The sequence below is a fragment of the Mastacembelus armatus genome, chromosome 11 (assembly GCF_900324485.2).
Source record: "Mastacembelus armatus chromosome 11, fMasArm1.2, whole genome shotgun sequence".
In the NCBI taxonomy this organism is placed as follows: domain Eukaryota; kingdom Metazoa; phylum Chordata; class Actinopteri; order Synbranchiformes; family Mastacembelidae; genus Mastacembelus; species Mastacembelus armatus.
Window position 1 is genome coordinate 6,656,066 of NC_046643.1, and position 19,332 is coordinate 6,675,397.

Below are 19,332 nucleotides of genomic sequence, written 5' to 3' on the forward strand. Positions count from 1 at the left end.
TTAGGCTTCAATTCCACCTTATAGTGAATGTTAACTCATATTTCTGAGTTATGATGTACTCATACAATGTCGCTGAAGCTTAGAAAACGATCCCTATGTATCATGCAGACATGAAGGGTAGAGCAGTGGTGCAATAAAAAAAAAGGATGTATTGAGGGAGAACTAAGCAGAGACTTAAACTGAGATGACAGTTTGAGAACATTTTAAAATCAAAGCTTTCAGAGGCTGAGTACTTTCAGAAAGCTCTTCCAGGGAGTAAGATAATCAAAATGGAAAGAACTGAGTGGTCTGAAGAAAGGTAAAAACAAGGATTGAATGGAAAGCAGAACAGTAAGTAAAAGACAAGGAAAGGACAGGTGGGGGAGAAAGACAGTTAATGTAGATGCTCTTGTGCAGAGTTGATGCCTTTATTAGTATTAGTAAGTTGGCAGCAAACATCCCTCACACTGCCAAACCACTGCACACGCTCACTTTAAACAGACGACAACAGGCTTAACTGAATATATACACACATGCAGGATTAACACGAACACATACTCCCGCTCACACAGACAGGTCTGTCCAATTCATTTTACAGTTTTACTCTTGGCCACTCTCTCTCACACCCTGCATCTACTCATCATCCTCCCGAGGCTTTTATCATTTCCAACTCCTTCCATTTTCATGTGCTACTCAGCTTGAGGAAATTGAGCATTTTTCTCTCCTCCTTGGCTAACTCCACAAGCAGCTAGTCCTCTGCTGTGCTTTCACTTTCACTCTGAAATACCATCAGTCTTTAAAAAAAAAAAAAAGCCCCAATTTGCTTTTTCTCCCTGATGCTGTTCATTCGTTACACCCCTCTATTCATAATGAATGTCAGGCTCCTACATAAAAACAGCTGGTGAAAAAAGAAAGGGGAAGCAGGGGACAACAACTGAGTTTGCTCTCCATTTGATGCTGGCATGAAACCCAAACACTGACTCCTCTTGTCCCAGACATGTCCTGCATCTGCAAACAGCACTGTCAGTGGGGTGTCATGGCAGCATCAATGGTAGGACAGTGCACTTTAGAGGTCACAGATCAAACTAAAAAAAATAACCACAAGGACAGAGGCTAAAGAAGAAAAGTGAGAAAGGAGGCAGGGAAAAATAAGAGAGTGGATCCAGCATGGTGTCTGTGGCCCCTCTGTCCTCCGTTCCCTCTCGTCCCAGAGAGAGATGAGGGGCCAGGTTGACGGCTGTCGTTAGAGCAGCTGGGCTGGGTAACAAACACGGAGATGGCCGTCCATCCAGTGCAAAATATACAGCTGTCATGGGAAGTTTGTAGTTTCTTTGTAGTGAGACCTCTGACTAAATACTTCTCATACTAATGACAAAGCATAATTCCTACAATTTGACATTTTGTGGATAATTTACACCACAAGACATTAATGAAAGGCTTTAGGGAAGTGGTTCCCACACATTTTAGCCATGCTAGCGTTACAATATTGGAGACAGGGTGGTAATCTTACCAGCTCTTTGTGTCCAGATTGAAGTATCCTAACGGCCTTAGGACAAATGGGCAGCCCATAGAGAATAGATCATAAGGAATTTGGTTCTTTCTGTCTTGTGCCACCAGCAAGTTCAATTTTTGACCACTGAAATATCTGAACAGTTGATGGATTTGCACAAATCTGGGACACAGATCTAACAACCATTGGATGGATTTGGCTCTAGCATTCATGTTTCCACCAAGATGAAGTGATACAACTTTAGTCATCACTTTTTGATTTAGTACCATCATCACATCAGTTTTACTGTGGCCTTTACTTGGTTTATGACCAAAGACCTGCTAAAGGTTTTGTTTTACACTGAATTCTCTCAGGTGTTTAAACCAATATCATCTTTATGTGACATAAATAGTGGCGTCAGCGAGTCCATATGCGGGTCTACCAACCAGCTTAAGGAACTAGTTAGATTGTTCATTTTAGGTTCCTCATCCCAGTATGTTGTAATAATAATTTAACCCCTTCCTAAGCATGCCTTTCACATTTCAATAGGACCAAAATGACTTTAGATACTGTGACTGCTGACACAGACAACCTTTCAGGCTTTTATTCAACTCCATATGCTTAATTACAGCTGTAGAAAATGAGATGTTATATAAATCTCTCTAAACATAAGCAACTGAAAAGGCTGATGCCACTTGATCAGTGGAATAAATTTGTTAAAATATATTTTAAAAAAAACAAAAAAAAAAACAGCGCTATAAAATGAGACAGGTCATAAACTAAAAAGCTGACTCCTGGGGGTATCAAAAAATGTAACATCCCAAGGGAGCCTATTTCTGGGAGGGAATCCTTCTGCAGTGGCAGTGTGGTAAACAGAGAAGCCTGTGGAAATGTAATACCCTCCTCTACCACATTATGTGGTCTTGAACTTGGTCAACAGTTCATGGGACTGTTACTTGTTTCCAGTCAAACTTTGCTTCTCTCTCCCATCTCCTCAGCTGCTCATCTGCTGGGTACCGCTGTCCGTCTTTGGCTCTGATGAACCATTTTCACTCCTGTGCTCCAAGTCCAGATCATCTTCATTTTCCTCTGCTCCTTCCTCCTCTTCATCCTTTTCCACCTCATCCTCCAGTTCTTCTTTTCCTTCCTTTCCGCCATCTCTCCGCTTCTGCCCCAGGCCCTGTTTGTCTCTGAAGACCTCTACGCCCAGCATTCGGAGGTAATGAAACCTCTCATTGCGGGGGACAAAAGCTCGGATGGACGTCTTTCCCCTCCAGCCACACAACTGAATGGGACACTGAGGTTCTGTGAGGTTACTGATAAACATAGGATGAGGGTGGGTGTCAGACATAGCAAAAAAAAAAACAAAAAAAAAAAAAACAACAGGTCATCAATTTAACAGACAAGGCTAAAATATAAATTTGATCACCTAAAAAATATGGATGTAAAAAAATAACTTACTTTGGGTTGGGAATGTACTTCAACACAATGCTACCCATTCCTGTGGAGATAAGCATGTATCAATAACAGCACCAACAAGGCTGGGATTACTGCTATGAGTCATTCCAGAGGGAATCCTCTCTACCATGCACAATTAACTTAAATCTGAGAATTACCAAATGCACCCACAGTTTTCCTTTGCTAGAGATGGACAGCTCTTTATGTGAAGTTTTTGGGTTGGTGCCTTGCTCAAAGGCAGCTCAACAGCAGTTGTTGAGGAGGCCAGAGGATTACAGTGGCCACTGGGATAACAACAGACATTATCATGGGTGCAGTGCTAACCGAGTTTCTTGGCCTGAGCGTGAGCGTCGTCCTCCAGTTTACTAAGGAAGGGGTTTTCCTGGGTCAGCAGCACTTTGATGTCCTCCACACTCACTTGGATTATCCTGGAGCGAATGTACGGCTGAAGAGTGTAGATGCCCTGGTTGGAGAGAGAAGAGTGTGGTTGGACAATCTGCAGGCCAGTGTATTAAATTCAAATTCTTTACAGTTACATCGTGCATATAAAGTGAATTAATTATCAGTGTGAGTGTGAAATGTGCCGCCTGGCTCCCATGTTATTCAGCTGCCTTCCTTTCTTTGAGTACAGCAGTGACAGCGAGAGGAACCCTCTGCATGTTTGAACACAAAGAATAAGCTGCTTTTACAATGAGATTGATTATAAAAATGAAAGAAAAATCCAGTGTGTGGTGTATTGAAGTGCTAGAAAGATGAGCTCAGTGGCAGTATTTCGCCATGCATCACTTCACATTATGAGGTTATTTTGCATACAGAAAAGGATAATGGATGTGTGCAGAAATATACAGCTACATTAAGATGAATGTTAACAGTTTAACAATAGCAGCTTTTAATTAATAAGATGTTGCTTTACAGAAAATGACTAAGTAATGTGTGAGGATGCGTTGTGACTGGCTGAAAACTGCCCCCTGACATTTACAGTCTTATGAAAATCACAGTGAGTGTGTGTGTGTGTGTAAATGTTTAAGTTGTGAGGACGAGTTTGAATTTTGGTCCACAGTTTGTTTAAGGGTTAACACTTGGTTTTAGGGTTCAGGTTAGAATTTGGTTTAGCTTAGGGTTAGAGGCTAGTGAATGCATTATGTCACTCAGTGTTCTCAGAAGGACAGCTGTACTAACATGTGATGTGTGTGTGTGTTACCTCCTGAGCCAGTCTAAAGGCACAGCCAAACGCCTCTCCATCGCTGTTACGTGACCACACCTTCACCCCTGTGTTAATGACCTGAGAAACAAGAAGAAAAACAGGCTGACATATGGCTCCGCACAAAAACAACACACTGATGCCAGATTCACTCACTTTAACCACAACAATTAATACTGTTCCTAAAAACATAATCAAGGGTGGCAAATTTAAATCAAATCACAACACTATTGCATTATGTTACCTGTCTCTTGCTCTAGACATCTAATGTACAAAATTACAAAACTGTGGGTAAAACAGCACAGCCTGTCTCTGGTGTCCCTGCTGGAGTGGGAGGCACCTGAGTGATTTGCAAGTGCACCTTTGACTTAAAAATGCATGTTGTAACCTAAGGGAAGTGAAGCAAAATCTAACTTTATGGAATAATGGGAGCAACAAAAATTCATATGAAATGGTCTTAGCAGTAAAGTATCAGCATTATTTAAAAACACAATTTCACAGAAGCCTTGATACTTGAGATGTTATGAAAAAAAACATCAAAAACAATGGCAAGAAAAATGAGGGTGAGACACACACACACACACGCACACGCACACGCACACAGTGCCACCTGTGCAGGTGCTACAGGGTGGAAGTCTAGAGGGATTTGGGACAGGAGAGGGAGCCATCTGTTTGGCTGCTTCCCTCTGGTGGGCTGGTGCATGTGCAGACACTAATGCACACACTAGAGAAACAAACTGATTTATCAATGTAAAGCCAATATGTGTGCATCCACTGAGCAGCTTGTGTACTTGTGCAGTTGATTTCACTGTAGAATCAATCACGACTAGATGTATCATATCTGGGACAGACATTGATTACTGACTTGTAACTATTGCAATTAGATTTCCTTGCAAGGGAATGCTTTATAATCACCATCAATCCAGACTTTCAGTGTGTATGATTAGCTTAATGCTGCTCCAAAAGAAACACACACATACACACCTTCATGCGCTCGCTGTTATTAAGCAGCACATTACGGAGCTCTTTGGACACCATGTACAAGTGTCTCTTCTTGCCCTCGTGAGTCCTGGTCAGAACATTGAGCTTGGGGAAGTCGGGGGACAGATCATAGAACGATCTAGAGAAAACAAGAGGTCAGTTTTGCTACACCAAAATGCTGGAGAACGATCATTTCCATGTCTAATGCACATAGATGCTTACTGTATGGTGGTGAAGACAGGGTCGTCTTCAGTTAGGAACACAAAGGGGTCTTCTTTATAACCAAACAGCTTCATCTTCTTAGAGGGTGGAGGCCTGCAATGTAAGGGGTTTTTTATCTTTCCTGGAAACAGCAGTTTTTTTTCTTTACAGTGGCTCAAGAGCCTGCCTTTGTTTATTAGCCCAGCTAGCTGACAAGACTCACCCACACACTCCATCTTGTTTAGTCGTAGCCTCCTGAGCCAAAGATGCTCCTTTGGGTGCATCCTCTTCTACCTCCCTATCTACCTTTTCCTCTGGGCCTCCCCCCTCGCCTCTCTCCATGGTACTCTTGGAGGGGGGTGGAGCATCTATTGGGGTCGAGGCCACTGGAGAGCCTACAGTCTGGGCTGCTGAGCTGGATGGCACATCCTTCCTCAGCTGGAGACAATAGGGAGGGGAGTGAGGAAAAGAAATGAAAAGAAGAAGGCTCAGCTGTGGTTAGTTAACTGGAAAACAGGTGAGCGATGCATGAGAAGGGGGGAATCGTCTCCTGGACATGCTCAATACCTACATGAGGGAATTCTGCTCCATTTCCTTCTTCGAGTAAGACTGACAATCTTATCATCCATTAAGTGTTTGTGTTTGAGAGGAAGTACCTTGGGATATCTTTTGTTCCAAGGCATTGGCGCTTTCTTCACCAGCACAGCCACAAAGAAGCCTCCAGTGTTCTGGTGATGTGGCAGAATCCTCATACTGACATTAAAACACACACACACACACAAAAAAAAACAGAAATCTTGGCTTTGCGTTTTATGGTGCCACCCAGTGTGAAGATAAACAAGAATTTTTTTCCAGCCTTGAATAAATGGTGCTTCTACAATGTGTGACAATAGCTCCCTCTGCTGGCCAGCATCCTGCCATCAGTGTGAAGATGAAAGCAAAAAGCAAAAGCTGCAGAGCAGAAATGACATCATTCCCCATCATATGCAGGTGCAGGTGTGTACATGTATGTGTAACCATGCAGACAGAGTGCATGTGTGTGTGTGTGAAAAGCTGTGCCAAGAAAAAAATAAATAAATAAGTCAGACACGTTTCTCAGCTAATAAACTTGGCACAAAACAGAGCAGTTGTAAAGTATGTGTAGGATAAAAAGATGAGAAGAATCAGCTAAAACAAGGTTAGGGGTGAAAGAAGAGGCATCTGATAATACTCAAATTTTACCTAAGGATAACATTATTTGTATGGGATTACATTTTTTATAAACCACCCCTTGCTGGACTTACCAAAGGACTACACTGATTATTTTGGCACTCAATGGGGCTTTAAACAAGGCTGCCTACTCTCACTGCTCCTATTTGCTTTGGCAGTCGAGTTTGGAGCTAAAGCTATTAAAAGCAAGTCAACCCTACATGGACTTTAGGATTAAGGCTTGGGGGGTAGTGTCATTAAAAAAAGGCATCAGCTTAGGACCTGAAAAGTCCTAAACAAATAAACATTTCATTACCAGTACAAATGTTATGTCTGTGGGTACACACCATCTCTCCAGATGCATGCTAGCCAGTTTCTCTGGGTCTTTAGGTGGGAACATGGTGGGGCGGATCTGCGTGTGGCGACTGCTTGGAACCACAGACCAGTCCGAGAACCACTGGCCCTCTTTGGTCATCAGCTACAAAGAGAAGTGCAGAATCCCCAGTCAGGACATGGGACTCAGTTGGACTTTGAAGATGAAATGCTTCCATGACCTAAAAACAGCCATCTAAATGGTTTGTTGTTTTGGCGGTTGGTTTGTTGTAATTACTTCCAAAAGACTAAACGGCCCAGTACCTTCCAGGAAGTGACCCCAGGCATCCACTTTAGGCCGGGGAGGTCAGCTGAGCTGTCGGCCAGTTCCAGCGCTCCTGGCAATGTGGATGGAAGAGACATTACAACTTGGCAGTAAAAAAACTAAAGAGTGGTTATATTTAGATATCCTTTTCAAATCAATTATTGCATTAACATTTTAGCCTGTCAAAGGTGAAGGAAATTTGGGTGTAGGCTCTTCAGCCACTAACTGTTATTTAACCACTTTGACAATATAATGTACAGTGTGTAAAGAGTGCTATAGCAGAAAGCATGACTTTAAATACATGATATCAGCATCGCATCACAACAGAAATGCTCTGGGCTATTTATTATTAACTATTAATAACACCTATTTATTGCATTATATGTTCATATTTTACCTGTTGATGTTAGCACACATCATCATTACAGCTTATTACCTGATAAATCCAGCAACAGAAAGTTAACGTAACAGTTCATAGTTTATTTTTTCCAAATTAAAATATAACTAATTATGAATCCAGAATTTTCCTTCGTCATATGTTGCTATAAACTGAATTCTGTTTTGTGTTACAATAATCAAAATGATCAATTTAAAGGGAACACCTAAGACTATGAGTGTTTGTCACTATTTATTGTCATTTGATGGACAAACTACCTAATTAACAGAGAAAATAATGGACAGTAAAAACAGCTGTTGGCTAAAACTAACAAATCCGATGTCAAGCTGATGTACTATAACTAATGATGGCAACAGGACGCTCAGAGACAAACTTGGAAGCAGAATTTAAAAAATGTAAAAAAAACAAAAGACTATCAATGAAGAAACCTTTTAGCAACAGGGAATTAAAATACTAACTTGAGTAAAACAAAACTAAAAATCATGAAAAAAAACAAACAAAAAAAAAAAACAACATACAATAATAAATTTGTATAATCCTGCTGTGAGTTTGTTACCTTCGCTCTTCTCCAGCAGCGCCGCAATGACAGCTTCGTCCTCTACAGGGTTAAGTGAACAGGTGGAGTAGACCATCCTCCCTCCCACAGCCAGCTGCTCAACCCCACGCACTGCGATCCGCAGCTGGAGCCTGGTGAGCACACACAGGCTCTGTAACACTGCCAACGTTTTTAATTAACGCCACAAGAGCAGACTCCATTCCTCTGTTGTTTAGTCAGTTTGCTGTACCACATGAGTGCAGAAATTCCTATGTTGTCACGTTAAGTAAAAAGGCACACACTGTTCCCACTCACCCGTGGAGGTGCAGACTGTTGCTTGTCGTCCATTTCTTCCAAACATCTATGTTTTTCCTCATGGTGCCGTCCCCACTGCAGAAACACAGAGCAGGCAGCAGCACCAGTCAGACATAGTTTGGCCTGCGGCACTGAAACCACCAGAGATCCTGAAAACTTCTCACAGGGCAAAAATGTCTGCGAAGCACAAACTGTCTGAACAGCCAGCTTTAGCTGACTGCTCACATCACTGCGGCCTGTCTGCCTGCCTCCCTCTGTCTTCATTGCTGCTTTTCCTCCACTCACTTACCCTCTGTTGTGTTTGGCAGGGACTCCTGGCTTCAGCACTGCAGCCGGCCAAACTCAGACTGCATTAGCAAACTAATGCACTTCTGCTCTGCCCGCAAAATTACACTATATTTCAAATGAAGCAGGGTAAATCTATGTATGGCATGATGTGGATGCATGTTCGACCACTTGCTGTGTAAACAGAAGAAAATGAAGAACCTAACATTATTACAAACAGCAATTTTTAGGGTATAAACTGGGTATTTGGCAGATAGGGAAAGGCCTAATCTCCATCTGTCACATAAAATCTCATCCCTAGCCAACTCCCACACATACAGTACAGCTTATCAACCATATTTCTTATTTTATCCACTTTCAAAACCCAAACTATCCTGCAGTATTGAAATATGCACCACTGATACCAGCACAAGACAGATGCACAAAGCAGCGTCTTGCAGTCGCATGCTGACCTGCAGGGCACATCACACAGGACACGATCGTAGAAGAGGATGTCCTTCTTGCCGTTTGAATCGATTTGCAGCGTGGGGATGCAGGAGGCATCATGGTTGACCACCATTATGCAGGGGCTGTTGAGACGCTTCGCCTGGTGCACAAGCAGGTAGCAGCGCTTGTTGTCCACATCATTGGCAATGACAAAGCCCTCTGGTGAGTAGAAGTATGGGTTTAAGTTAATTACTGCTAAAGTGAGGCTATTCAAATCTATATTCTCATTTCAAATGTGTTTTTTTCACCTGGAAATGGCACATCCATGTCAGCGTGGAGCATCTCAATCAGCTGGGCTGTTTTTGACCCTGGGGCAGCACACATGTCTAGGATCTGCACACAAACACACACACACTATCACTTTGAAACAAGTGTTTTTTTTTTCCCCAAAGCAGCCGTTTCCTGGATCACAAAAACTTAAATAAAAATAAAAACCTGAAAATGCTGACAGACTTCACTTTCAAAGTGGGAAGTGCTTTTACCTTGTGGTGCGGCTCAATCTTCATGAGGAGAGGAGGGATCATACTGACAGCTTCCTGTCGGCTGATGTTACCCTGTGAGGACAAACACAAGCTCTCATTAATGCTCAGCTCTCTGATAACTTCTTAAATTTTGTTTTCCTCAGCATTTCCACTTGAAATTTTGTGACTATTGCTGATATGCAAAGCTACAACTTTTCTAACTTTATCCGGTTCCTCAAACAGTAAACGGTAATTTTTGTGTTTGGTTGGTGTTTGACTCACAGACTCCGTCTCGCTGACCAGAAACTGGTGGAACTTCTCAAGCAGGGGAGACTTCCTAATGATCTTCCTGCTCATGTTAGTGTGCCAGGCCTGCTCATCAGGATACCTGGAGAGAGATGACAACATGTCCTGAGTTCCTAGTTTGAATCTATGCAGGCTGTACATTATAGATTTACTGTCGGTAGATTATGTGAGCTCTTACCAGCTCAGAGCCTGTGGAGCCTCAATCTTCTGGCCGTCAATCTCCAGATCCTGAATATCCTTAAAGTATTTTTCCTTTAGACAGTGAAGGATCTCCTTAGCATGGCTGAAATTGGGCAAAAGGGGAAGAAATTGGGCACGCAGTAGTGGAAACATACAGCATAAATTCTGAAGTAACTATACACATCAAGCAGCAATGAAGGAAAAAAAAACACATATGGAGTCATACTTCAGTGGCTTATGTGAGACACATGAAATACATGTATTTTCTTTTTCTGTCTTTAAAAAATTGATATTTACAGGCAGTAATCAGTATTTTAGGCAGTGACTCTGTTATAGAAATGTCTATGGGCTGCATCATGCATACTTTTTAACAGACATGCTGGACTAACAGCATAAAGGACTTGAATCCAAATCACAGATCACACCAGCTCACCTCTTGTACCCAGTGATGCGGATGGTTGCTGGCAGTGGCTCCCTCATTGCCTCCATAAACTGTTCGAACTCTCCCTCAGGCACCAGGCCTTGCTCCTTGTAGTAGTGTTCAAACAGCTTATTCTCCTTGACAATGTCTGCATATCCAGCTCCCCAGCCCTGAACGCATAGATGCATGGTCAATAACAGCGGAAGACATATCCACTGAATAACTGAACTGCCTCTACTAACAGGATCAGCACCTATTGAAATCAGATGCAATCATCTGTATGAAAAATAAACATTTTATTAAATGCCATTCACAAATCAGACAATTTAATGTTTTCTTGCTTATGGGCTAAGCTAAATGGCTGGAATAACAAGCAGTGAGATCAGTTACATGTTAGTATGGTCTAATGGTTAACTCGACCAGTGGTAATCCACAAACAATCAGGTGAATGTTTTCTTCATTCATTCTTCCCTTCACTGTGTCCCGAGAAAAGGCAGCTAGTCTTTTTAGAGGCAGACTGACCAATGCCCCGTTTTCTTTGCCCCTGCTCATATAAAATTAGCATTTATGAGCGAAATTTGACGAAGACTCTTTACCAACAGTTTTCAAAGTCCGGATGTGGAGTGAACAGCTGGTCACCCACAAAGCCTGGAAAGTAACTTAGCTGAGCAAGCAGCAAACCTCTCTGGTGCTGAAGCCGCCACAGCTGCGCCACTTTACAAGTTTAGCCGTCTCACTCCCTTTCAGATCTACACATTTTAAAGTAATATGTGACCCGGCTGGAAACCTAACATTAGGGAGAGCTGCAGCAGCCCAAGTGTCAATCTTACAGCGCTGTCTCTGTCCCGTCCAGGAGTCTGGTTTTTCTGCCTCTGCCTGCTTCTCTTCCCCATGCTGGAATAACACACGACTCTGGAGAAAAGCCTGAGCAGCGACGTGATGAGTGGGAGCAGAGGAAAATGAGCTGCGGGACTAATAAAGTAAAAACCTGTCGCTTGTCTGAGGAGGGACAGCTATGCTGTGTATCCTCGAAACGTGCTGCTCTGACGCACGTGAATCAGGACCTCTAGAGGTGGCCCCACATCTGCCTGAAATAAAGAAAAGCATCTTCGGGGCACTTTGGGACATTTCGTGTGATTTCTGAAACAATATTACATAGAAATATTATTCCAATTTAATTGTTTCAGTGTTATATAAAATATTTAATCATTAGCGAACTTCACATTCCCGGTTCTGTTTTTAAATTAATATTATAATTGCGTTTATCCAATAAACTAGCACAACACGCCAGCATTAAAGAGCCACCAGGTAACCGGGTCAAAGTTTACACGATAAAGACACGGCGTTAAATAACCTCGAGGTAAAACCGATTATTTTGATTGGTGCAGGAGATTCACCGCCGCGCTGTGATTGGTCCGATGGGCCAGTCGCGTGCTCGTGGTGTGTCTCAGTATCAGCTGCTCGAACAGCGTCTTGTCATCACATGGTCGGGGCCGGTTGGTGATGGACGTTCTCTGGAGCCTGCTCTCTTCGGAGGAAGAGGAGCTGTGTGTTTTGGACTGTATGGCTCACTTCATGCTCCTCATGGCAGCCTGCACTTTTGTTACTCTGCTGTTCGAGCACGTCCCTTATGGGCGGTATGCTAGCAGCAAATATGGCTTCCCAGTTAATGTCAGGGTTGCCTGGTTCGTTCAGGAGTTGCCAGCTCTCCTTGTGCCTCTGTGTCTGGTAGTTTGGACCTCCTCTGCGAAAACCTCACGGCTGCCCAACCAGCTTCTCATTGCCATGTATTTCCTTCACTATGTCCAGAGGTAGGTATATGCAACTCATTACAGCTGGAGTCACTTAGGTGTTTCCCAGAGATTCCCAGCATCTGTTCTGAGGAATAACCTGAGCATTATCTTAATGTGGTTTATTTTATAATGGACACAATAATTAAAAGGGGGGTTCTGATAGAATATCAGTATTACTGGCAAACTAATCTATGTCACAGCATTGCATTTGAAATCACTTGTGCATGTTTGTTCTGCTACAGATCCCTTATTTATCCATTTTTAATAAGAGGAGGTAAACCAACACCATTTGCCTCATTTGCCCTGGCCTTTGTTTTCTGCATCTATAACGGCTACATGCAGATCAGGTACCTCAGCCATTATGCTGAGTATCCTGCAGATTGGGTTACACATCCATGCTTCATCACTGGTAAGTGTTCTGTAGTGGTGGCACATCTTAATGCTGATACTTTTATAGGTTTACTTAAGTAAAATTTAGAATGCAGGGATTTTACTTGCAGCAGAGTATTTGCACACAATATTAATGCCATTTTTACTACAGTTAAAAGATCTAAGTACTTCCACCACTGATGTTTTGTGCCCACTGCTTATTTTTACAAGTATTACATGAAGTATTCTGATGTTCTCAAGAGGAAGATATGGCAGGATGATAATCAGGGAAACACAGTACACTAAGTTTAAATACAGTTGTCCACCTTTTCTGAGCTTAACGAGAGCTGGTTGAGCAATCAACACTCAAAACATTAATTGTAACATCGCACTGATTTTTGTTACATTAGCAAACTGTCTTTAATGGGCAAGTACAATGTACAATAATATATTTAATGTTTGACATTTTAACAGGGAAATTCAGACCCTAGCATGTTGTGCAAGGATGAGATTAAGCTGCAGTGGTGGGTGCAAACATGAAGTTTACTCAGGAATTAGAATACTCCATTAAAACCCACCTTTAAATTTGTATATAAATCAAGTAATGGTTTAAAAATACATGATTTGAGTTACTCAAAGTATCTTAACGATAAACAGTAATATTTAAAACACTCGATAAAACTTGTTCATGAGTTAATGAGGAACGGAGTAAAATGTATAGTCAAGATGACTACAGGCACTGTAAGTCTTAGCATGTCTCCCAGTCTATCCCACTGCACAATGAAAGTGAGGATTTGAATGTTTGACAATAGATTTTGAATGTGAAAATTTTGGTTTCAAAACTGAAAGCTATGATTCTTTTTAGTGTTACAAATCAGTCTCTTCAGGTTTTAAAACTTGCTTGCTACTCTGTCCTTTCTAACATTTAACTCACTTTTTTCAGCCTTTCAGTTCTGCTCATTCTGACCCTGTTTTAACATGCAAAATGATCTGAAACTTAAAAAAATGTCCACACGTACAAAGTGGTTTAAAACTTGAAACCACTGGAAAGTAAGATTTGAATGTCTGAAAATGCTGTATTCTTTTCAATGTTACAATTCTGTGCTAAAAAAAAGGTTTGCAACATGCTTTGCAAACATTAAACTCTGTTCTTTGAGTGTTTCAACTCATTTTAGTGTCAGATTACATTTCCTACCCTGTTTTCAAAGGCGACAGATCTGAAACGGGGTGGGAGCTCACGGATGCTTCAGCAGCCACAAATAAAACAAGCCAATCCGCTAACAGGGATAGTCTACACGGTTTGATTAGTCCTACTGAACGTCAGTACAGATGGATATTGTAAAGACTATGCCTTGGTTCCAGCGCACCTGCTCCACTTTTTCTGTCTACTGGTGAAGAGGACCTGCAGGAACATCGAGCAAACCATGCCTGACTAATGGCTGGACAAGTTTTAAAACCATTTTGTAAGTGTGGACCTTTTTTTTTTTTTTAATTTCAGATCATTTTGCCTGTTAAGACAGGGTCAGAATGAGCAGATCTGAAACTCTGAAAAAAGTGAGTTGAATGTTTCCAAATCCTAGCTTTCAGTGTTGCTAATTGTGACCCTATTATCATTTCATAGAAGTGCATTATGAAATTCGTTCATCTGTGTCAAGTAACGCTAAATGCCAACATCAGAGCGAGGGGAGATGGAACAGCGTCTCCTCCTCCTCTCTTAGGTTGTCTGAATGCTGACATTCACTCCAAACTTTGTTTCAGCTGCAGACTTTACCTGCACTTTAAAGTCTGCAGTATAGCTCTGTATTTTGGGTGACATTTTCACTTGTGTTACACTGTTTGAGTTTAGCGGTACAATATTATCTTCAATTGAGTCAAGAGTGCCTAATGCTAGTGACTAGACAAAATTACTGTAAATATACACATAAGTTCGCAGGACAAGCTAGAGGAGTAAAAAAAGTGGAAAATATGTTACTGGAAACTGATACATGCATTGTCCATCCACCTAACAATCAAAAAAAATTAAGTAGAAGCAACTATCAACTGTCCAAATGCAATGTGAAAGTTGATTTTAAAAATAGATATGAAATAAAACTTACTTATTCAGCCTACTTTTGACAGGTCAAGAGGACTGTCTAAGATTCCCAATAGGATAATCTTGTCAGTAAGTGTATTCTCTGAAATGTATATAATTATAGTCTGATAATGGAATTACTGTTTTGACAATCTGGCAATTTTAAATCACTGGGTAAATCTGAGATGTAGATAACAACTTAGAAAAGAAAAATGTGTGGGACACAATTGCAGATTGTACTAAACTGATTGAAAAAAATAGCGACCTGCAGGTCACATCAGCAAAACTACATATAAATATTTGCTCTAACTGTGAAAAAGACATTTTGGCTGCAAGGCTGTTGGTCAGTAAAATGTTGTGCTGAAACAGGTTTTGGTTGGTTCATCTCCAGGGTTTGTACTGTGGTTAGTTGGCTGGCTGATGAATGTGCACTCTGACCACATCCTGAGAAACCTAAGAAAGCCCGGAGAGACTGGTTACAAGATTCCCACAGGTGAGATCTTACTTTTATAAAAACACAGAGCCGGATTATTTTGCAAAGACGTTTTACACTCCCATTACATCTCAGTTTGAGAGAAGGGATATTTATGCTGAGAAATTAAAAGCAATAATTAAAAACAATATAGGAATGATGGCAAGATAGTTACTGGAACTTAATAGATACTTTAATATTTTTCCTTGACAGGACTACTGTGCTTTTAATTTTTTCATTTGCTGTATATGATGGCTGCACATACAAAATTAAGTATAAATACCCCAAATACATACCTTTACTGCTCTGAATCATTCTCTACAGTAAGTATTTTTAATTTTGCAAGAAAAGACGTCAAATTTTAGAGGAAAGTTTTACATTCTAATGACGTCTTCTTTTGGTCAGTGTGTGAAAACATCTAACACAAATGCCGTGGGGTGACAAGAGAGTCAAGGAAGCAGTAATCACATCATGGTGCAGAATAGAAGTGCTAGATGCTAATTTTCAAGTGTGGTGGCATGATTATATGGGTTCGCACTGTAAGCTGAATCACAGGTTGTCACTATTTGTCTTGTCCCCACTGCCATGGCCTATGTAAGCCCCTACTTTAGTGTATAAACAATTCATGCTGTTTGGACTCCTGATATCGTCCTACTCAGCTTATGTGTAAGTGACTCAATATTTGTAGAATTGGTGTATGTAGTTTTGCTTTAGCTGACAAAGACAGAAATTTTCTAAACTGCCCAATGTTATCATAGTAATTACGTCAGACAGCCAGCCAAGAGCATGTACATTATTTATATATCTACATGTAGTGGCCAGAGTGATTCAAGATTGATGCTAAAATAAGCATTTTCCTGTAAAAGATGTTAACATGATTTTTTATTGAGTAGTAAATGCTGGTTTTTCATGAGACCATTAAATAATACTGCCAATTTGGATACAGATCATTTCAAAACTAGTGTTGTTGCCTCTATAATGTTTTAAAGTGGTAGCAGGTCACCATGTTTGGAAATATGTGCGTTCTTTTTCTTGACAACAGATGATAAGATTACTACACATATTCCTCATATTTGTAGGAGCCAGCAGTTGATTAGTTTAGGTTATCACTGACTTAAAGGACAGGAGAAAACTGCTAGTCTCTGTCAAGACAAAAGCTGCGTCAAAGTAACATTATATATGATTTTATGTGCTGGACTTTGAGACTTCTCATCACTGTAAAGTCTCCACGTGAAGTGGGTAGTTGGTTTCTGTAGAGATTAGCTCTTTAGAGGTGCTGCTAGAGGGATTATGTTACTTTCAAACTTTCAAGGCTCACAGGGATCTGCTGGATCCTATCCCAGCTCTCTTTGGGTGAAAGGCAGGGGTCCACCCTGGACAGGTCACCAGTCCATCACAGGGCCACATAGAGACAAACAACCTCATACACTCACACTCACTCCTATGGGCAATTTAGAGTCACCAATCAACCTGACATACATGTTTTTGGACTGTGGGAGGAAACCAGAGTACCTGGAGAAAACCCACACAAGCACAGGGTGAACATGCAGACTCCACAGAGAAAGGTCCACTTCAAACCAGGAACCTTCTTGTTGTGAGGCAACAGTGTTAACCACCAAGCCACTGTGTTGCCAGCATATAACCTTTACTGTGTAAAAGAGGATGCCCATTCTACGAGATGTGACCTGTTAGGAAGGGCTTGGGTAAATAACACCCCAAAATTCCTTCTGAAAAATAGCCTGGAGGGTGGTATGGAAAAGTGAAATAAAATTGACATTGCTGTTTTTTTTTTTTTTGTTTGTTTGTTTGTTTTTAGATTATATAACCGGCCAATTAGAAGCATATTTTTATTTCTAAATAGATCAGTAATAATAAAATACACTGACAAAGGGAGAGGCTCCCCTAACTAAGAACATGGTCACCTTGAGCCTGAACGTGCAGTAATCCTGTAGAAACAATCCATCCCAGAGCCTTAAAGAAAATAAAGTGAAGAAGGTGAGGCCTGGGGAAACTGTGAGCTGTGCTGCTCCAAATGAACTTTCAGGCATGTCTGGAATCTCTTCAGTCAAGGATCTGCCAGTTTCACTTAACGGGTAGCAGTCCACATGACCTGCAGTTAAATAGTGTGTTCTCACCCATCTATGGTCAGCGTAGGCCAAGTTGTGTGGATGCCTTTAGAGGTTTTAGGCAGCATTTTTATTCAAATTGAAGTTAAGAGATAGTGGAAATGTCAGTTCAGTTCAATGAAAATCCCAGAAATTCATAGTCTCCTGCCACTCAAATTGCCATATATATATATGTATGTATATGTAGCTTCAGGAGTGAAGTACTAAACCTGAAAACTCTAGTCTCAGTGCAGCCAGAACTAACTTTTATTGACAAAGAGTGGTCGCTTTATTTATTTACAGTGTAATGTAGACATGTACCATTGTTGGCGTATTATGTTTGGCTCCCTGGTAGTTGCCTGAGTGCTAACAGTTAGCTAATAGCCCAGTCTCCCAGTCCTGTTACTACATAACAACTGAGAAAGTAAAGACATACAGACATACTATTAGACTCTTAGCCAGGTTGTAAACCATCTGCACATTTTGTTAAACAACAATGTGACAACATGAAAACACGTAGCAGTGCTAACTTATAAAACACTATGGTGATGTTAGCCACCAGTTAGAATCTAACATTGAATGTTATACTAGATGCTAACCACACTTTCCAGCCTTAGTCTGCCAGGCGCCTGTTTTGGTGAAAAACAGGCTCCTCCTCAGACTCCTCCTCAGAGTCTGAGTCTGAATGAGGCTCAAACATACATTGTATTTCTGAATCTCCTGTCATCGTGTCCAGATACATAGTGATTTCACCAGTTTACCTACTAGAATTAGTGGTAGTGGGCAGTGTCTGTGCCTGTGCCCATTTGCATGTATTCAAATATACAAGAATCAGCTGTTAGGCAGTACTTCTATATGCTGTAAAATGTCTCTAGAGTGGATCTTTCAAATTTCTTGAGTGAAATATTAAGTCTTATTTCGTCTTCTGTGAACATACAGAAAGATAAGCATACCTGTCCTAATTCAACCCACAGGCGGCATGTTTGAATACGTGTCTGGAGCCAACTTCTTAGGAGAGATAACAGAGTGGGCAGGCTTCGCTCTGGCTGGCCACTCTGTTCACAGTACAGCCTTTGCCATTTTTACCATGGTGGTCCTTGCCAGCAGAGCTGTGGCCCACCACAAGTAAGAGTAATGACACACCAACACACACACACACTGTAAGCAGCTTTGCATGGAGTATACTGCACACTTTGACACAAATAATTCTATTAATAGAAAAATGTCTCTTCCCTCTTTCTCTGTCTGTAGATGGTACCTTGCTAAGTTTGAAGACTACCCGAAGAACAGGAAGGCCTTCATTCCCTTTCTATTCTAGAAAACACTGTGGCTAGTTGAAAACGGAAAATGTACCATATTTGCTTATAATAGCTATGAAGAACATTTCCATCATTTTGTCAACTTTATCAAAGCTCTGATGTCAGAACAAAGCATGGAGAAACTTTTTTTCATGGAGAACAATTTGAAACATGATTTCAAATATGCTTGTAAATGATTTCATCTGAGCTGCAAGCAACAGTTGAAAGCAGTCATCTTAAAACAATTTCTGTTGCTGCCATACTCCAGTAATAATGTCCATAAAGCACTGAAGACCTTCAAAATCCATGAAGTGAATGTACTGGAAGTCTTGTGTTTGCAGGGGAGGCAACATTAAGTGCTCCTCCAGAGGAAAGAAGATAGCGAATGGAGCATACCTCACCAGTAATACAGCAGATTTATAACACTGCACCAGCAATAAACAGCTTTAAGTCTTGTCTGCTGCTGATCTGCATATTCTCCCATATGGAACATTAACTTGAAAATGCAAAGCAGACATTTACATTTTTTGTTCATCCTCAAGAGTCGTCTGTTGGAGATCTCTGTTTTTCTTAACATGCATTCAAGTTAAATAGATGAAAAGTGGATCTGGAATTAAGCCCAACATGTTTCTGTACCTCATTTTGCTCTGGGTATCATCAGAGACACATTTCTATTTACCTCATCATCTGAAACTCCTGGAAGA

General features: G+C 41.1%; 2 protein-coding genes across 3 annotated transcripts; one reads left to right on the plus strand and one right to left on the minus strand.

Moving 5' to 3' along the window:
- Window positions 1–2,057: 2,057 nt before the first annotated feature.
- On the minus strand, window positions 2,058–11,573 carry nsun2 (NOP2/Sun RNA methyltransferase 2). 2 transcript variants are annotated; one of them, XM_026300911.1, is made up of 19 exons: window positions 11,351–11,573; window positions 10,533–10,690; window positions 10,098–10,202; window positions 9,896–10,001; window positions 9,635–9,706; window positions 9,401–9,485; window positions 9,119–9,311; window positions 8,382–8,456; window positions 8,088–8,218; window positions 7,134–7,207; window positions 6,845–6,975; window positions 5,966–6,062; window positions 5,533–5,747; window positions 5,331–5,423; window positions 5,112–5,247; window positions 4,128–4,208; window positions 3,251–3,389; window positions 2,930–2,969; window positions 2,058–2,784 (listed from the first exon to the last, which is right to left on the minus strand). In XM_026300911.1, the coding sequence occupies exons 1-19, from the start codon at window positions 11,411–11,413 to the stop codon at window positions 2,463–2,465; spliced, it is 2,316 nt and encodes a 771-aa protein (XP_026156696.1). In that variant the 5' UTR covers window positions 11,414–11,573; the 3' UTR covers window positions 2,058–2,462. The 2 variants fall into 2 exon arrangements, with proteins under 2 accessions (XP_026156696.1, XP_026156697.1); XM_026300912.1 differs by lacking the exons at window positions 2,058–2,784; window positions 2,930–2,969 and having other exon boundaries at window positions 3,256–3,579.
- A 397-nt stretch (window positions 11,574–11,970) lies between these two features.
- srd5a1 (steroid-5-alpha-reductase, alpha polypeptide 1 (3-oxo-5 alpha-steroid delta 4-dehydrogenase alpha 1)) lies at window positions 11,971–19,083 on the plus strand. The gene is made up of 5 exons (XM_026300374.1): window positions 11,971–12,331; window positions 12,556–12,722; window positions 15,145–15,246; window positions 18,305–18,455; window positions 18,582–19,083. Exons 1-5 carry the CDS (start codon window positions 12,024–12,026, stop codon window positions 18,646–18,648), a joined length of 795 nt encoding a protein of 264 aa, XP_026156159.1. The 5' UTR covers window positions 11,971–12,023; the 3' UTR covers window positions 18,649–19,083.
- The last annotated feature ends 249 nt before the right edge of the window (window positions 19,084–19,332 follow it).

What these genes read in the sequence shown, in the direction of transcription:
- nsun2 (XM_026300911.1), bottom strand. Translation starts at nt 11,413, where the DNA reads ATGGGGAAGAGAAGCAGGCAGAGGCAGAAAAACCAGACTCCTGGACGG. An exon ending in CTGGGGTCACTTCCTGGAAG is followed by an intron (nt 6,976 to 7,133) that starts GTACTGGGCCGT and finishes TTCTCTTTGTAG; the next exon opens with CTGATGACCAAAGAGGGCCA. An exon ending in AGCATGCATCTGGAGAGATG is followed by an intron (nt 6,063 to 6,844) that starts GTGTGTACCCAC and finishes TTTTAATGTCAG; the next exon opens with TATGAGGATTCTGCCACATC.
- srd5a1 (XM_026300374.1), top strand. Translation starts at nt 12,024, where the DNA reads ATGGACGTTCTCTGGAGCCTGCTCTCTTCGGAGGAAGAGGAGCTGTGT. An exon ending in ACATCCATGCTTCATCACTG is followed by an intron (nt 12,723 to 15,144) that starts GTAAGTGTTCTG and finishes GTTCATCTCCAG; the next exon opens with GGTTTGTACTGTGGTTAGTT. An exon ending in AGAGCTGTGGCCCACCACAA is followed by an intron (nt 18,456 to 18,581) that starts GTAAGAGTAATG and finishes CTCTGTCTGTAG; the next exon opens with ATGGTACCTTGCTAAGTTTG.